The sequence below is a fragment of the Brassica napus genome, chromosome A3 (genome assembly GCF_020379485.1).
Source record: "Brassica napus cultivar Da-Ae chromosome A3, Da-Ae, whole genome shotgun sequence".
Lineage (NCBI taxonomy): Eukaryota > Viridiplantae > Streptophyta > Magnoliopsida > Brassicales > Brassicaceae > Brassica > Brassica napus.
The window spans coordinates 33,224,096-33,241,773 of record NC_063436.1 but is presented as its reverse complement, the minus strand read 5'-3'; the positions used below and the strand labels follow the sequence as shown (position 1 = coordinate 33,241,773).

At 38.1% G+C, this 17,678-nt stretch overlaps 1 protein-coding gene across 2 annotated transcripts; it reads left to right on the top strand.

Annotated features, from left to right (window-relative positions):
- Nucleotides 1-1,054: 1,054 nt before the first annotated feature.
- On the top strand, nt 1,055-5,547 carry LOC106390004 (alkaline/neutral invertase A, mitochondrial). Of its 2 annotated transcripts, XM_013830370.3 has the most exons (7): nt 1,055-1,286; nt 2,955-3,416; nt 3,665-3,824; nt 3,932-4,143; nt 4,238-4,731; nt 4,851-4,899; nt 5,002-5,547. In XM_013830370.3, the coding sequence occupies exons 1-7, from the start codon at nt 1,095-1,097 to the stop codon at nt 5,329-5,331; spliced, it is 1,899 nt and encodes a 632-aa protein (XP_013685824.1). In that variant the 5' UTR covers nt 1,055-1,094; the 3' UTR covers nt 5,332-5,547. The 2 variants fall into 2 exon arrangements, with proteins under 2 accessions (XP_013685824.1, XP_013685823.1); XM_013830369.3 differs by lacking the exon at nt 1,055-1,286 and having other exon boundaries at nt 2,627-3,416.
- Nucleotides 5,548-17,678: the final 12,131 nt, after the last annotated feature.

Sequence of the window (17,678 nt, the reverse complement as noted above, 5' to 3'; positions counted from 1 at the left end):
CTTTATTATTTCTTTCATTGCCTTTATGTTTTTAATATAAAAATTGTTTTCTTCTCATCATATGAATCTCTCTCCTCTTCTTATTCAACTTTATGTTTTCATTTACTTTTATCTCAAATTCTAAAATGTATCAAATAAAAATGATTTTCATAATAAATTATACATAAAATTCTCTATCTTTTAAAATCCATTTTCATATATATATATATATATATATATATATATATATGTTAAAGTGTAAACAAAATTAAGTGTGGACGTAGATACCAAAGTGTGGATAGTAGAGTTATACACTAGTTGTGGACATGGACATCTTAACATGAAAGTCGTTGGTTGATACCTATAAGGTGTCCATGTCCACAACTAGTGTATAACTCTATTATCGTGTTAAGGTGTTCATGTCCACAACTATTGTATAAGGTGTCCATGTCCACAACTAGTGTATAAGGTATCCATGTCCACAACTAGTGTATAAATCTACTATCCACGTTTTGGAATCTACGTCCACAATTAATTTTGTTTACAAATTAACATACATATATGAAAATGAATCTTAAAAGATAGAGAATTTTATATATAATTTATTATGACAATTATTTTTATTTAATATATTTTAGATTTTGAAATAAAAGCAAATGAAATCATGAAGTACAATAAGAAAAAAAAACTAACATTTTCTTTCCTTTAAGGGTATAGTTGTCCAAAAATCCAGTATACTCCAAAAAAAAGTGTGTCACAAGTGAAAAGTATCTATGAATGTAAGAGAAACTCAAAATGTGTCCTAAAGAGTAATCAAATGTTAATTTTTTTCCTCTTTTTTCACCTAAAAATAGAGGAACTTAATAATTACTAATTTTTATCCCACAATTTCTCTCTATAATACCTATTCAGTGAGGGTTTGTGGACTGCGAGCCCCAAAGGTTGGAGAAAATAAAATAAAACAAAATATTAAACAGTTGTTTTTTTTTTGTGAATCCCCAATATAACCTAAAACCCACGATTGAATATTATCGTCTTTCAGCCTTTGCATACCTTCTTCTCCAACCCTAATTCATCAAACAGGGTTCTTTCGACCGGCTTCCCTGTTTCTAACCATGAGCGCAATCCATCTGCTCCGCAAATTATCCAGGAAGCCTCCTTCTCGGCTTCACAGAAACCTCTTGTCATCCACCTTTTCCATGGATTTACCTCCAGATTTGGCGCGAACCACCTTAATTCGTCCCTTCTCGAACCATCCTGCCATATTCACAAACTCCCACAGGTTGATTCCTTCGTGTTTTCGACAGTTGACGAATCAAAAAATAAAATAAAATTATTTATTATAAATTCTAAAATGATTGTGTTGAGAAATATATTAAATAATTATTTAATATATATATATATATAAATTTTAAAAACATATATTACCATTTATATATGATAAATATTTTTGTTTTGCAAACCAAAAATGAATATCTGCGCGGATGCGCAGATCAAGCTCTAGTTTTCCTTTATAATGCCTACTAGGTTAAGATCCGTGCCTTGCACGGGATGAATTTTTAATATATAAATTATTTTTAAATATTATATATATTTTTATATATTATGAAATAATGAATAATTAAAAATTTAGTAACTATTACGTATATAATTAAATTGGTACAAATACTTAAATAAATTTTATTTATCCAGAAAAACACTTTTTCTATTTTATATGTTATAAAATTAAATTTAAATGATATTAACATAGATATATAGTACATTTTTAATATTGACATCTGTTAAAAAAATATTTTATACTCATATTATTTTTGATCGTTTGTATTTCTTTATAACAAAATTTTAAATCAATGATAACAATAAAAAAATTATGGGATGTTTAATAGTTTTAGTAATTTATAATTTTAAAAACATTCAATGCAAAGTTTAAAATCTAAATATTAAGTTGTCAATAATTGTTCAAAATGTTTACCAAAAAATTTCAAATCAAATTCTAAATTAAAATACTTATGTATTTTATATGGTATATAATTTATTTTAAAAAAACATTAATATGCATATATATAATATTTATTAAATGAGACTTCCTACTTATATAATTTCGTAATCATTTGTATCTTGTTATAACATAAATTTTAAACCATGGATCACAAAAATTTCAGTGTGAGATTTTTTAACAACTTTAGTCATTTATATTCGTTTTTTTAAATTCAAAATATAACATATACGAAAAAGTCTAAAATTTTATTATATAGTTAATATGGTTGTTTAATTTATTTTAAAATGAATTAAAAATGATAGGGAATAGACTGACTTTTATCAAATCTTTATTATTCAAAATCATTAATTGTCATATATATTTTAGCCACATTAGGTAATTCTGTGATTTTTATTTAAGGAAACAATGAAGAACATTTATGATTAATTTATGGTTAGTTTAATAAAAAACTTATTATATATTTATATGAACCAACATATTTTTCTAAGAATTTTAAGAATGATCATGGTGATGACATGTGGCTACAAAAATATGTTATAATGCTTCTCTTTTAATATATAGGGGATTCAGTCACACCTATTTTGGACAGCAAGCCCCAAAGGTTGGAGAAAATAAAATAAAACAAAATATTAAACAGTCCTCGTTTTTTTTTTTTTATTGTGAATCCCCAATATAACCTAAAACCCACGATTGAATATTATCGTCTTTCAGCCTTTGCATACCTTCTTCTCCGACGCTAATTCATCAAACAGGATTCTTTCGACCGGCTTCCCTGTTTCTAACCATGAGCGCAATCCATCTGCTCCGCAAATTATCCAGGAAGCCTCCTTCTCGGCTTCACAGAAACCTCTTGTCATCCACCTTTTCCATGGATTTACCTCCAGATTTGGCGCGAACCACCTTAATTCGTCCCTTCTCGAACCATCCTGCCATATTCACAAACTCCCACAGGTTGATTCCTTCGTGTTTTCGACAGTCGAATCTCTTACCAAATTTGGTTTCCGAGAAGACGAAGAGCATCGGCCTTTCATCGAGAGAATTCTCAACATCAGTAGTGGAAACCAATACCAGCGACAGAGTTGTTGGTCTTAGTCCGAATCCACTGGTCATCGAAAGGATACACAAAGGCGAAGAAACCATAGGCGAATCAGTTTCTGGAGGAGAGATCATCGGCAACGAGATTAAGAAATCTGAAGAAACTCTAGTTAGGGAAGAGAGTGAGGCTGAGAAGGAAGCGTGGAGGATTCTGGAAGACGCCGTCGTTAGGTATTGTGGTTCGCCGGTGGGAACGGTTGCGGCCAACGATCCCGGAGATAAGTTGCCTTTGAATTATGATCAAGTTTTTATAAGAGACTTTGTGCCTTCTGCTTTGGCTTTTCTGCTTAAAGGAGAAGGAGAGATTGTCAGAAACTTTCTCCTCCATACATTGCAGCTTCAGGTATTTGCAAATATCTCATTTAGAGTGAATTTTTGATTATATACTAACTAATATGTGGTTTAGCTTCTCTAGATTGAAATGATTTTTTGTCTGTTACACAATGTTGAATTTATACTTGTTAATTATGGTTTCTGGTTTGATTTAAAGTATCTTTGTGTTTGATTATACCAAGTGGGTTTCCGGTAGATTGTGATGAATTACTGGTATGTGGTGTTGATTATTGATGCTCTTTGGTTTCTTCTTATAAGAGCTGGGAGAAAACGGTAGACTGTTACAGTCCTGGACAAGGCTTAATGCCTGCAAGTTTCAAAGTCAGAACCGTGGCACTTGATGAGAACACTACCGAAGAGGTTCTCGATCCAGATTTTGGTGAATCTGCTATTGGTCGTGTTGCTCCTGTGGATTCTGGTCAGTATATTTTTCTCTTTGGTTATAAAAGTCCACGCAGATGCGATTGACTTGATCTTTTAGATTGTCACTGTGAATTTACGGATTGTTTCTTACATCCTGTATAGGTTTGTGGTGGATTATTCTCTTAAGAGCATATGGGAAGTTAACAGGAGATTTCTCATTACAAGAGAGGATTGATGTTCAGACAGGGATAAAGCTCATCATGAATTTGTGTCTAGCGGATGGATTTGATATGTTTCCAACACTTCTTGTCACCGATGGTTCTTGTATGATTGATCGTCGAATGGGTATCCATGGCCATCCCCTCGAAATCCAAGTACATTCACAACTAATTCTTTTGTCTTATTGTCTCCTTAGAAAGCCTTGTTTGTGAGACCTATAACCAAGATTGTCCCTTTGATGCAATGCAGTCGTTATTCTACTCAGCACTCAGATGCTCCCGTGAGATGCTTTCTGTCAACGACAGCTCCAGCAATCTTGTAAGAGCCATTAGCAACAGATTAAGTGCTTTGTCCTTTCATATCAGAGAATACTACTGGGTTGACATAAAGAAGATCAATGAGATATACCGTTACAAGACAGAAGAGTATTCAACTGATGCTACTAACAAGTTCAACATCTATCCTGAGCAAATTCCTCCATGGCTCATGGACTGGATTCCCGAGCAGGGCGGGTATCTCCTCGGGAACCTACAGCCCGCCCACATGGATTTCAGATTCTTCACCCTTGGGAACTTCTGGTCTGTTGTTTCCTCCTTGAGTACACCGAAGCAGAATGAAGCTATATTGAACTTAATTGAAGCTAAATGGGACGACATTATTGGCAATATGCCTCTTAAGATTTGTTACCCTGCGTTGGAGTATGATGATTGGCGTATAATCACAGGAAGCGATCCAAAGAACACGTGAGTTTCGCTTACACACTTTACTTTCTCCTCCGTGCACTCCCTTTATCCGATGCTTGTGGACAATATTATGTATTTGCCTTAACTTTCTGTTGAACCAACCCTATTGAACTTTGCAGGCCTTGGTCGTATCACAACAGTGGATCCTGGCCAACGCTTCTTTGGCAGGTATGCAGATACTTGTTGGAAAATTAGAGTAGTAATTAACAACTCATTGTTAATATCTAACGAGTTATGATTCCTAATATAATTAATATGTTTTCATGACAGTTCACATTGGCATGTATGAAGATGGGTAGACCAGAGCTAGCTGAGAAAGCTCTTGCATTGGCTGAGAAGAGACTTATGGCAGATCGTTGGCCCGAGTATTACGACACCCGATCTGGAAAATTCATTGGGAAGCAGTCTCGTCTTTACCAGACATGGACAGTCGCTGGATTCTTGACCTCTAAACTCCTCTTGGCCAATCCTGAGATGGCGTCCAAGTTATTCTGGGAAGAAGATTACGAACTTCTGGATATATGTGTCTGTGGTCTCAGCAAATCTGGTCGGAGAAAATGCTCTCGAGTAGCTGCCAAGACTCAGATTCTTGTCCGATGAGTGTATAACAGTATCTTTTTGCTTCTCTCAGCGTTTCAATCACAATTAGCTTCTATAGGCTAAGATGTTACGAGACTTTCTTATTTACAGAAACATGACTGTCACATATAATATTGATTATCTATCTCTTTGTATATATATAAAAAATCTCTATACAAATTGATATTGTTAGAATTGTAATATTTTACGAGTTAATATAGCTATATATATTAGATCCTTCCTCCGTGCTATGCGTAGATAATATATTTAAATTTGTTACATTTTCCATTTTTATTTGTATGTGAATTTTTGTATATTAAATTATATATAACTAATTTTTAAATTGGATTTTTTTTTATTTTTAGTTTGAAGTAAGTATTTCTATTATATGTAACATAATTAACTAATAAAATATGAAGAATCAAGTCCGAGATTTTAGAGTTATGTAAAAAAAATATAATTATGTATAGAACATAAATTATCTTAGTTTAAAAGATTGGAATCTCATCTCGAATAAATTCACGAAAAAGTACTCCAATAACCTACTTAAAATATAAAACTCTCTTTTCAAAAAAAAAAGAAGTGTACTTAATAATACTTTTTAACATGTAATAGTTGATGTGGGAACCGAAATTCGCACTGTCAATTTCCGTTTAAATAAGGAAACTAGAAAAACCCTAATTTCCCAGAGGACCCGGATATCTGCTAATACCACACGTCAAGCAATCAGAACACGAGAATAACAACGATAAAATATAAGAAATCGAAAAGAGAGCAAAGTAGATCTTATTCTGAATCTGCGTATGAGCGTTACAACAAAGTATAAGCCTGGGCTCGAGAGCTGTCGGCGAGATTCCTAGTTCTAGCAACCTTAAGACGGCTAAACCTAATTGAATCGCAGCTCGAAATAACAAAAACGGAAAATTGCCTAAATGCTCTAAGTGCTAAGTTTTGCTCTGAAAAAGTCTCTCCCCATACCTCTCGCCTAGGACTCCTTATATACTTGCTCCAAGGTCGGTTTACGCTTTTACTCTTCTACCCTTAAGCTGTCATAGCATAAAATGGAGATATTCCATTTTTTCCGATCTTCGTAATTATCCTCAAAATTTCGTATTTATCCGCGGAAACTTGACATTTATCCGCGGAAACTTGACATTTATCCTTCCTTGCTCGCCAAGCGTAAACCGTGCTACGGTTTACGGGCTTTTGGTTAAGAAATCGTAGAGTGGGCCTCAAGTCGTGTTTTAGGTCCCTTTGGGCCGTTTTTCGACTCGAAGCGTTTACTATGACTTCTTTCGATAAAGAACAAACTTTCCGCGGTTTTAATCCACAAAATTTGATCGATGATTTAGAATAGCGGAAAACATGACCCGAGTTGACTATGGTCTTCGGGAGATAGTATCGAAGGTTCAACGAGAATGCGTGGACTGGTGTCGTATCGACGTTTCAGAAGAGCTCGGTCGTTTCGTAGCGACCGAGCTTGGCTGAGCTCGGCCGCTACGTAGCGACCAAGCTTGGCTGAGCTCGGTCGCTACGTAGCGACCAAACGGGACGGACGCTCGGTCGCTACGTAGCGACCGAGCTTAGCTGAGCTTGGTCGCTACATAGCGACCGAGCGGGACGAACGCTCGGTCGCTACGTAGCGACCGGGCTTGGCTGAGCTCGGTCGCTACGTAGCGACCGAGCTTTGGCTCGAGCTCGGTCTATGCGTAGCGACCTTTTTTCGAGCTCTCGTCGGATGTCTCGTTTTTCCTCCACAAAGCTTTTTCGTAAGAAAGAGTCTATTTCGAAAAAGTATTTATCGGAGAAATTCTCGTTTTCTTCCTCGGATTCTCGTTTTCTTCCTCGGACGTTTTGAATGTTAACTTTGTCGCAACCGTTTTTGACCCCAACAGTTAGCCCCCCAGCTCGTTAGAGTCGTGACTCTAGCGGGCGGATTGGTGATTTTAGCAAGGTTAAGCGTATTGGACGAAGTTCATACTTTAAACGGACGCGGAAGAAAAGTTATCGAGACAGTATGTGCGTTAAAGATATGAATTCTGAACCCATACTTCTATAAGTAGTGAGCTCTTGTCATTCATTTCTTCACACCTCCCCTTCCTCATACCTTCAAAAACCTCTCTATCTCCAACATTTTTGCTTTCAACATGTCTTCCTCCCAAGGTGACAAGAGAGATTCCGACGTCGAGATGGGTGAGGCCACCTCTCCGGCTCCGGCTCCGACTTCTCCGGCTGAAGCGCCAGCTTGTGTTGCTGGTCACCTCTCCTTCCGAGAGAAACTAGTTCGTCGCCAAGCCGAAAAGGAACTGGTTCAAGCTGGTTCCAAGTTTCCGTCTTCTTCTGAGAGGGTTGTTGCCACGGGTCATGGGACCGAGGTCGTGGCTCCTCTTCCGCAAGCTCTGCCTGCCGGATCGCCCACGACTCCGATCCTTGTTGAGGACAAGGAGAGGGCCGCTGACTCTATGCCTCCTCCTCCGTCCAGGAAAGAAATCGTTCTAGCGTTGTGTGCTCCTAGTGCTGTTCCGGTTGCCCAGCCTAAGAGCCGGAAGAGGAAGCTTGCCAAGAGTGGTGATGGGGAATCTTCGCAGCAAGGAGGATCGAGCCTAGCGTCGGGACTTCGCGGAAAGGTTTGTCGCTCACTTGAATTCTCGATCGTTTTATGTACATTCTTTTTCGGACTTAGTCTTCTAAATTTTTTTTTTTGTTCGCAGTTCATGTCGTTGATCGTGGGATGATCAGAGAGTGCGGTTCTGAGACCAGTCGTCTTGCCGGGGAGTTGGTGGAGCTTCAGGGTAGATGGTCTGAAACCGAGGCCATGCAGACGGCTGTCAAGGATTCTCATTCCGCGAAAGTGTCGAAGCTCGAGGTCGCGATAGAAGAGCTCGAGAGAGACCTTGGGAAGACAGCGAGTTCCTTTCTCAAGGAGAAGAAAACCAGGAAGGCCAAATCCTCGGAGGTGCGTCGGCTTCAGCGTCAGACCGAGGGTGATGCAGGACTAGTGAGCCGCAGGATCTAGGAGGCCACGGACGCTTTTCGCGCAGAGTTTCAGGCTCGCTTGGCGAAGATTTCTGCTTTCCTGGGTTCGCTCGAGTGTATCTGGAGCAGGGACTTAGCTTTGGCGACGATTGAGGGCGGGATGGTCGTGGTTCGGTCGTTCCAAAGTGAGGCTCCCCCGACCTTGGAGGCCGAAGAGGCCCGACTGTCCGGCCGTAACGGAGATATGGCGGCCGTGGATGGAGATTTCGATCTCATCCTAGTTGACATGAAATCCGCGTGCTTCCTTCCGACGTGTTCAGAAGACCCAGAGGGGAATGACCCGATGGTTGGAGAAAACGGAGCCGACGCGGCTCCAGGCTCGGATGAGGCGACGGGTTAAGAGGGGGCGTGAGTTCTGAGCATGACTTGGGTTAGATCTCTTGCGAGAGATTTGTTTTTATGTTTTTATGTTTCGGCCTTAAACGGCCTTTTTTTATGATAAGATAATTAAATGGCACTTTTTTATGAGTTAGTGTATAGTGTGAAGGAAGGTGATGAGTTGTCGTCTCATATCCTTCTTCGATTGTGAAATGTTTCATTCGAGATCTGTTTCGAGATTTTTTCCGCGAGATGTGGGCTTCGCGGAGGCTCTGAAGATGTCAAATATAAACATAGAGGCATGGTTTAGGGATCTCGTATCTTTCTATATCATGCCTTGAGATGTTAGAGACCAGTGCGCTGGGTTTAGGGCAAGACCTAGGTTTACTTTCGGTTTAAGGTTTGTGCGGTGACTAGCCGGCTATCGTTTTTCCTGTTGCGATTTCTTCCTGATTCGTACCGATTTAAAGTCTGCGATAGGTTCTCGGCTTATATGACTTGTCTGATACGAATCGAGCATCTCTCCGGAGACAATTTTTAAGCCAACCGGAACTGCTGGACCAAAATTTCGGATTTCTTTTATAGCGCTATTATCCTTGTGTCGGATGTACGAGAGTCATCTTTGCGAGATGACTATGTCTGTTTAGGACGTTCGCGAGTTCGATGTGATCAGCATCGGACTTGGCGACGGATGTCGCCGTTTTGAGTTTTTGCGCAAAATATGTTGTTAAAGTGTACCTTGTACATAAAAAATTTTGTTGACAGAGGTTCTGTTTTTCGTTGTTCGGAAGAAATAACTCTTTGGGGCATCTCTTGCGACGTTTCGCGATGCTAAAGGTTGCTTTTTCCTAACGGCCGAGTGCTCTGTGAGTAAGTAGTTTGCTTGGTTAAGATGAGTCGGATACATCGGGGGTGTGGTCGGATGTTTTCGAATCTGGGAGTATACGAGAATACGTATCCACTCCCCACCTTTTTAACGAAGGGAGACAGCTAAATTTGTCTTTTGAGAAACTGCCTACGTACTCTTTATGGAGATCAAGCCGTCTCGTAGTTCGGTGATTGCGAGTTGGTTTGTTTAGTGATAGTATTTTTTTAGATGCATCGCGTTCTAGGTTCTAGGAATTTTTACGCCTTGCATGTTGGCTATTTCGTAGGAGCCTGGTCCGACGACTTTTTCGATTTTATAGGGACCTTCCCAGTTTGCTCAAGGTTTTTCTGCGTTTCGTTCAGCGGTGTTTTGGAAGACTTTGCGAAGGACCAGATCTCCTTGACTAAACCTACGATTCCGTACGTTGGAATTATAGTATTTTGCAGCGGCGTGCTGGTAATTTTGGATTCGGATGAGCGCTCGATCTCGGCGCTCGTTAATGAGATCGAGATCGTCCAGGACCATGGCATCGTTGAGTTCCTCCCATTCGGGTAGTAACCTTCTTCGAACGCCGGGAAACTCAACTTTTGCGGGAATCATGCATTTCGTGCCGTATACCAGAGCGAAGGGAGTTTCTTTCGTTGCTCGCCTTGGGGTGGTACGGTGAGACCAGAGGACTCCCTCGAGTTCGTCGCCCCACCTGCCCTTTTTGGCCTCTAAGTGTTTCTTCAGTCCGTCGAGAAAGGTCTCGTTGATTGTTTCAGCCAGTCCGTTGCATTGCGGATATCTGGGAGTTGACTTGTTGAGTCGTATCTTTCATTTTTTGCAGAATGCTTCGAACCGGGTGGAGATAAACTGAGACCCGTTATCGGTTACGATCTCGTAAGGAACTCCATGCCTACAGATGATGTTTTTCCATACGAAATTTTCGACTTGGACATCTTTTATACTTGCGTATGAGTCCGCCTCTACCCATTTTGAGAAAAAAAAATTATTGAGGACTAGAAGGAAACACTTTTGCTTTAATTTATGAAGAGGTCCGACAATATTCTTGGCCCAGCGCATAAAGGGGTAGGGCGATGTGATGGAGGAAAGGACTTCGGCCGGTTGTCGGATGGTTGGCGCATGCCTTTGGCATTTTTCGCATTTCCGTGCAAATTTTTCGCAATCTACGATCATCGTTGGCCAGTAGTATCCATGGTGTTTGATTTTCACGGCTAGCGATCTTCCACCGGAATGTACTTCCTCCATTACTTTTCTTGCTTTTTCCCCTTCCAGACACGTCATAAGTGGTCCAGAGAATCTCCATTTGTAAATTTCACCGTCCACTGTTACGTAGCGCGCGGCCTGTGTTCGGACTTTACGGGCTGCCCATTTTTCGGTGGGCAGTTGCCCGTCGAGAATGTAGTCTTGAATCGTCTGAAGCCATGGGGTATCGCAGCCGTAATCTGCTCCGATTGTGGTTGAATCGTAATTTCTTCTTCCTCGTCATCTTGACCTTCGACAAGATTGACGACGATTGGTGGTCCGATGCTCGGATGTTCGATGAACTCGACTGGTATTACCCTTTTAAGTCCTGGGTCGGAACTTGATGCTAGGGCCGCGAGGGCGTCTGCCTGGACGTTCTCGGAACGGGGAATTTGCGTAAGGGCAAAACAGTCAAAATCTTGAGCTAGATTTTGGACCAGTTTGAGGTACGCGTCCATCCGTTCGTCTCTGGCTTCATACTCTCTGCTGAATTGACTGGCCACTAACTGGGAGTCGCAGTAAGCGTGGAGATTACGTATTTTTAAGCCGTGAGCCAAACGTAGCCCTGCGATGAGTGCTTCGTATTCGGCTTCGTTGTTTGAGGCTTGGAATTCCAACCTGAACGATTGTTCCAAGATCTCGCTCGTTGGAGATGTGAGATGGATTCTGATGCCCGATCCTTGCTTGGATGAGGATCCGTTGACGTGGAGGAGCCATGTGGAATTTGGTTCCTCGTTGGTTATGGTCCCCGTTGGAAGTTCGACCAAGAAGTCTGCGAGCACTTGTGATTTTGCGCTCGTCCTTGGTCGGTACTCGATGTCGTACTTGCTCAATTCGACCGCCCACTTGGCCAGTCGGCCTGACTGACTTGGGCTATGCAGAATTGTCCGTAGGGGAAAGGTCGTGAGGATGACGATTGTGTGGGATTGGAAATATGGTCTTAGTTTTCGGGCCGATGTTACGACCGCGCATGCCAATTTTTTCATTAATGGGTACCTAGACTCGACATCCAGCAAGGTTTTGCTTATGTAGAAAATAGGTTTCTGCTCCCCGCGTTCTTCCCTGATCAGGACTCCACTTACGGCGGTTGCCGACACAGCGATGTATAAGAATAAAGGCTCCCCTTCCACGGGTTTTGCGAGGACTGGAGGAGTAGCTAAATAACGCTTCAGTTGTTGGAAGCCGTTTTCGCATTCTTCCGACCATTCAAATTTTTTATTTCCTCGCAAGACATCGTAGAAGGGCAGGCACTTGTCTGTTGATCGTGAAATAAATCGGTTAAGCGCTGCGATCCTGCCGGTCAACCTTTGGACTTCCTGCTTATTCTTTGGAGAAGCCATCTCGATTAATGCGTTGATCTGTTTTGGATTTGCTTCGATGCCGCGGTATGTGACCAAGTAGCCGAGGAATTCCCCTGATGCCACGGCGAATCTACATTTTGTCGGGTTGAGCTTCATGTTATGGGAATTTAACTGAGCAAAACATTCCTCGAGATGTGACACGTGATCTTTTTCTTTGAGGGATTTGACAAGCATGTCGTCGATATAAACCTCCATCGTTTTTCCGAGCTGTTTGGAGAACATTCAGTTTACGAGTCGTTGGTAAGTCGCACCAGTGTTTTTGAGGCCGAAGGGCATTACTTTATAGCAATAAGTTCCGCGATCGGTGATGAACGTCGTCTTCTCGCGATCGTCAGGATTCATCCTAATTTGATTATAACCTGAGAAGGCGTCCATGAAGGATAAGAACTCGTTGCCCACTGTCGCTTCTACCAATCGATCCATATGTGGTAGAGGGAAACTATCCATAAAGTCTACGCAAACTCGCTATTTTCCGTTTTTCTTTTTGACTACTACAAGGTTGGCGAGCCAGTCTGGGTATCTTACTTCTGTTATCGACCCGAATAAGCAACTTTTCGACCTCGTCGTTTACTGCGGAAGCACGTTCGGGACCTAGCTTCCGTCTTTTTTGTTTGACGGGTTTGAACGTTGGGTCGCTATTCAGCTCGTGACATGTTATGTTAATGTCGATCCCTGGCATATCTTCCGCAGCCCATGCGAAAGTATTGAGGTTCTTTTTAAGACAGGCTACGAGTTCTGTCCTCAAAGGTTCGCGGAGATTGGCTCCGATCTCGACGCAGCGTTCCGGGAATGCTTCGTCGAGACAGATTGTTACCATGGGTTCGCAAGTTGGCTCGCGTTTTTCGTCTAGGGCCGCGATGTTACGAGATTGCCAGAAGAGTTCCGCCGAATCCTGACTTCGCGTATCTTTGTTGGAGATCTTTTTCTCCACTTTTCTAGGAGTGATCTCGAGGACCGGTCTTTTTCGTTTCATTTCTGCGGCGAAGCACACCTGTGATACTCTCGGATTTCCCCATATTACCTCGACTCCGTTAGGGGTCGGAAATTTGAGGCAAAGATGGTACGTTGATGGGGTTGCACGCATGGCGTTCAACCATGGCGTCCCCATGATAACATTGTAAGATGCGTTGACAGCGAGATTAACTGACCCGTAGGCCATGGTCGTTTCCCCCGAAAGTCCCAGCAGTGGGCTAGGGTATCTTGCGACTTTGGATTGATTTATCCCCATATTTTCGAGAGTATCTTTGAAGATGATATCGGCCGAACTTCCGGTATCGATTAGCACCCTAGCGACATCGATATCTCGAATCGTTAACTCGATAACAAGGAGGTCGTCTCGAGGTTTGGCTCGATCGACCGTTGCTCCCCCCTTGAATGAGATGACGTTCGCGCACGTCGAGTCTTGCATATCGTTCCTGATCATTGAGTGGCTTTTGCGGGTTAGATTGATCTGTATCCCCCCTGCTTCTAGCGCCAAACTGTGGGAACCTAAATTCGCACTGTCAATTTCCGTTTAAATAAGGAAACTAGCAAAACCCTAATTTTCCAGAGGACCCGGATATCTGCTAATACCACACGTCAAATAATCAGAACACGAGAATAACAACGATAAAATATAAGAAATCGAAAAGAGAGCAAAGCAGATCTTATTCCGAATCTGCGTATGAGCGTTTCAACAAGGTATAAGCCTGGGCTCGAGAGCTGTCGGCGAGATTCCTAGTTCTAGCAACCTTAAGACGGCTAAACCTAATTGAGTCGCAGCTCGAAATAACAAAAACGGAAAATTGCCTAAATGCTCTAAGTGCTAAGTTTTGCTCTGAAAAAGACTCTCCCCATGCCTCTCGCCTAGGACTCCTTATATACTTGCTCCAAGGTCGGTTTACACTTTTACTCTTCTGCCCTTAAGCCGTCATAGCATAAAATGGAGTTATTCTATTTTTTCTGATCTTCGTAATTATCCTCAAAATTTCGTATATATCCGCGGAAACTTGACATTTATCCTTCCTTGCTCGGCAAGCGTAAACCATGCTACGGTTTACGGGCTTTTGGTTAAGAAATCGTAGAGTGGGCCTCAAGTCGTGTTTTAGGTCCCTTTGGGCCGTTTTCCGACTCGAAGCGTCTACTATGACTTCTTTCGATAAAGAACGAACTTTCCGCGGTTTTAATCCGCAAAGTTTGATCGATGATTTAGAATAGCGGAAAACATGAGCCGAGTTCGCTACGGTCTTCGGGAGATAGTATCGAAGGTTCGACGAGAATGCGTGGACTGGTGTCGTATCGACGCTTGGCTGAGCTCGGTCGCTGCGTAGCGACCTTTTTTCGAGCTCTCGTCGGATGTCTCGTTTTTCCTCCGCAAAGCTTTTTCGTAAGTAAGAGTCTATTTCAAAAAAGTATTTATCGGAGAAATTCTCGTTTTCTTCCTCGGACGTTTTGAATGTTAACTTCGTCGTAACCGTTTTTGACCCCAACAGTTGAAAACTGACAATTGAATATCGATCTTGAATATTATTTTACTATATCTAATGGTAAAATATTAATTTTAATAAACAAGTTTTGAATTTTGTAATATTACATGAATTATAAGTCTTTAAAATCTAAAATCTATTTTATTAACATAATATATTTTTTATTCATTTATTATTTTGACGTTACAAAATATTGCGTTAGTTTTATTTTTATATTCATTTTTTAATAATTTAGTTTCTTTTTAAGTAATTTTAAAATTATCAAAAATATAATATATTTAAAATTATCTAATTAAATATATCCGAATATGATGTCTCATTTTTATGTGTGTTTGCGTTAAGCATATATAATTTGTAGTTTGTAAATTTAATAACACCTTGTTGCGTGTCGTTCTATGGTTTTAATAAATGTATTGTCATTTCATTTTTATTACTACTAACATGATTTTTCAGAGATCAGTGATAATGTATTTTTAACGTTAAGTATTATATTTTATTGTATATTTTCTAACTCTTCATGCTGACACTTTTTTAAAAATCATTTTAATTAGATAATAAGTTTAAAGATGTAAATAAAAATGTGTATGTTGTAAATTTAGACTTTTTAGTGTAACTGAGCACTATCAATTATGGAAATTATATTATGATTTTATTTTACTAAATCTTTCTTTCTGTGTATATTTTTTGTTTTATTTTGTATTTTTACAATTTTATTGCCTTATTCTTTAATTGCAGAGAATTGCTATTTCCAATTTTTATTTCATATACATTAAAATTCTTCGGTTGATTTTTGTTTGTTTTCTTTCTCCAATTACAATGTACAGTTCGACCGTTTTTTTGGATCAAACTACTAATATCATCAGATAGAAAAGCTTAAACTCCAAGAGAGTATTTGTGCTAGAGAAACTGATTTAGCCACTAATATAGTGAGATATTTTAATATTAGAAGGTATGAAAACTCTTCTATGTTGTCCTACGCTAGACATAATTAAGTTGTTATGAATTGATTCTATATTTGTGATGACTGGAAATACATCTTATGTCTTCCTTACATCATCCTTAATTGGTTAACGGTTCGACCATTTCTAATATACTGAGAGTAACATAATATTAGATGTTGATTATCTCCTTCCAATTAGGAATGCACAGAATGAGAGAAATTCAAGGTGAGACCACTCATATCTATATAGAGTTGATTTATAGATTACTCTATTTGTTTCAAAATGTAATCAATTTTTAATTAAAATCTGTAATATTTAAAAGTTATTACTTTAGAAAACTGTCATTTAATATATAAATCTAATCAATTATACAATAATTTACATAATTTAATTGACCACACAGTATCCAATAAATATAAAGTTACATTGAAATATAAAAACAATTTATATAGTGAAACAAAAAAATACTTTTAAACTATTACATTATAAAACAAAGGGAATATATGAATAGATCATCTCAACATCGATCATTTACGTCGATCATGCCTTAGACCATCTCCAATGTATTCCTCTATCATTTTCTCGAAAATAGAGGAATTTCATAATAGAGATGGATTTGTCTCCGATGTATTTTCTATTTTCAATCCTAAAAAGGAATATTTTGATATATAATTTTCTAAGTTTACAAATAATATTTTTATTTGTGATAGTTGAAAACCAGCCCAATTTATTTTTGTATTTTATAAAATTATGATATTATTTACATTAAATATTTCTTTACAAACTATTATGTAAATAAAAAATATAATTATATTTATATAAGTAATATATTTCACTAAAAAATATTTTCGGTTATAATTGTGTAAGTAAAAATTTAAAGGATCATTTTGTATAAATAAATAGAGGAGGTGACATGGCAAAAATATAGTTTCTCATTGGCCGATTATTTTTGCCTACGTGGACACTCTATCTATACTATTAAAGCAGGATCCTATTGTCATAATTACCTTAGGGGCATGTTTCCTTCACTAACATTGCATGTTTCATTAAGGGCAATTAAGTAATATTAATAACAAATCTATATTTGGTCATTATTTTTGGATCCAGCCCAAATCAAATCTGTCTTGGGCCATTTGGGCCTATTAAAAAATCAGATTCAATTCTCACTTTTTTTTTTCCTTTGGGCCATTGAGTCCAAGTTCAAATAAATTTTTTTCAACTATTTTTAATTATTATTTTTTCTTTTCTTAATATAATTTAAGCATTCATAAAAAATAATTGAATTTTTTTATTGAAAAGTATAAATCTTTATTAAAAGTATATAATTTTTTAATTAAAATATTAACCCCATAATAAAATTAATTTATCAGAGTTATACCAACTTAATTCATTAAAAAAATAAAGTTTAATTTTTTTAACATAAATAGTCATTTAAAATGAAATACGACCAATAAAGATAAAATTTTAAGTCTTTTATAAAATAAAACACAAATATATGAAAATGTGACATTTACTAAATATTTGTCAATTGAAAAAAAAACAAAAATAAACCCGCGCTTTGAAAGCGCGGGTCAAAATCTAGTTTATACTATTAAAAGAGAAGTACAAAAATAAAATACCCCTTAATTTTTTAACTTATTTACAACGCATGCCACTGAAGTTATTAATTAACTTACCTTTTATGATTCTTTGTTTTTCCTTTTTTAATTAATGTATTTCCAAAATTAAATTCTAACTAAAAATTTATGGCAACAATAATTAATAAACTTAAGTTTTTGTATTCTTTTTCTTTTTCTATTATTTTATATATGTGTGTTTGGAAATAATTAATTCGTATAAATTTCATAATTAAATACATACATTATACGGTAACTATTTTAATAATTTGAAAATACATAATACATAGTATATACAACAATTTTACTATACATTATTATAAATTTTAATCCATAAATAATATATACAAAAAAATTATTATATATTATCATAAAATTTTAATCCATAAAAAAAATAAAAATACATTTGTTCGGATATACATGTCATATTCTAAAAATATTGATCATACAATTGATGGTTTACATGATAAAATAAAATTACTCAATATAAAAAATAAAATTATTTTTCTTCGAAA

What these genes read in the sequence shown, in the direction of transcription:
- LOC106390004 (XM_013830370.3), top strand. Translation starts at nt 1,095, where the DNA reads ATGAGCGCAATCCATCTGCTCCGCAAATTATCCAGGAAGCCTCCTTCT. An exon ending in TCCATACATTGCAGCTTCAG is followed by an intron (nt 3,417 to 3,664) that starts GTATTTGCAAAT and finishes TCTTCTTATAAG; the next exon opens with AGCTGGGAGAAAACGGTAGA. An exon ending in TGTTGCTCCTGTGGATTCTG is followed by an intron (nt 3,825 to 3,931) that starts GTCAGTATATTT and finishes CATCCTGTATAG; the next exon opens with GTTTGTGGTGGATTATTCTC.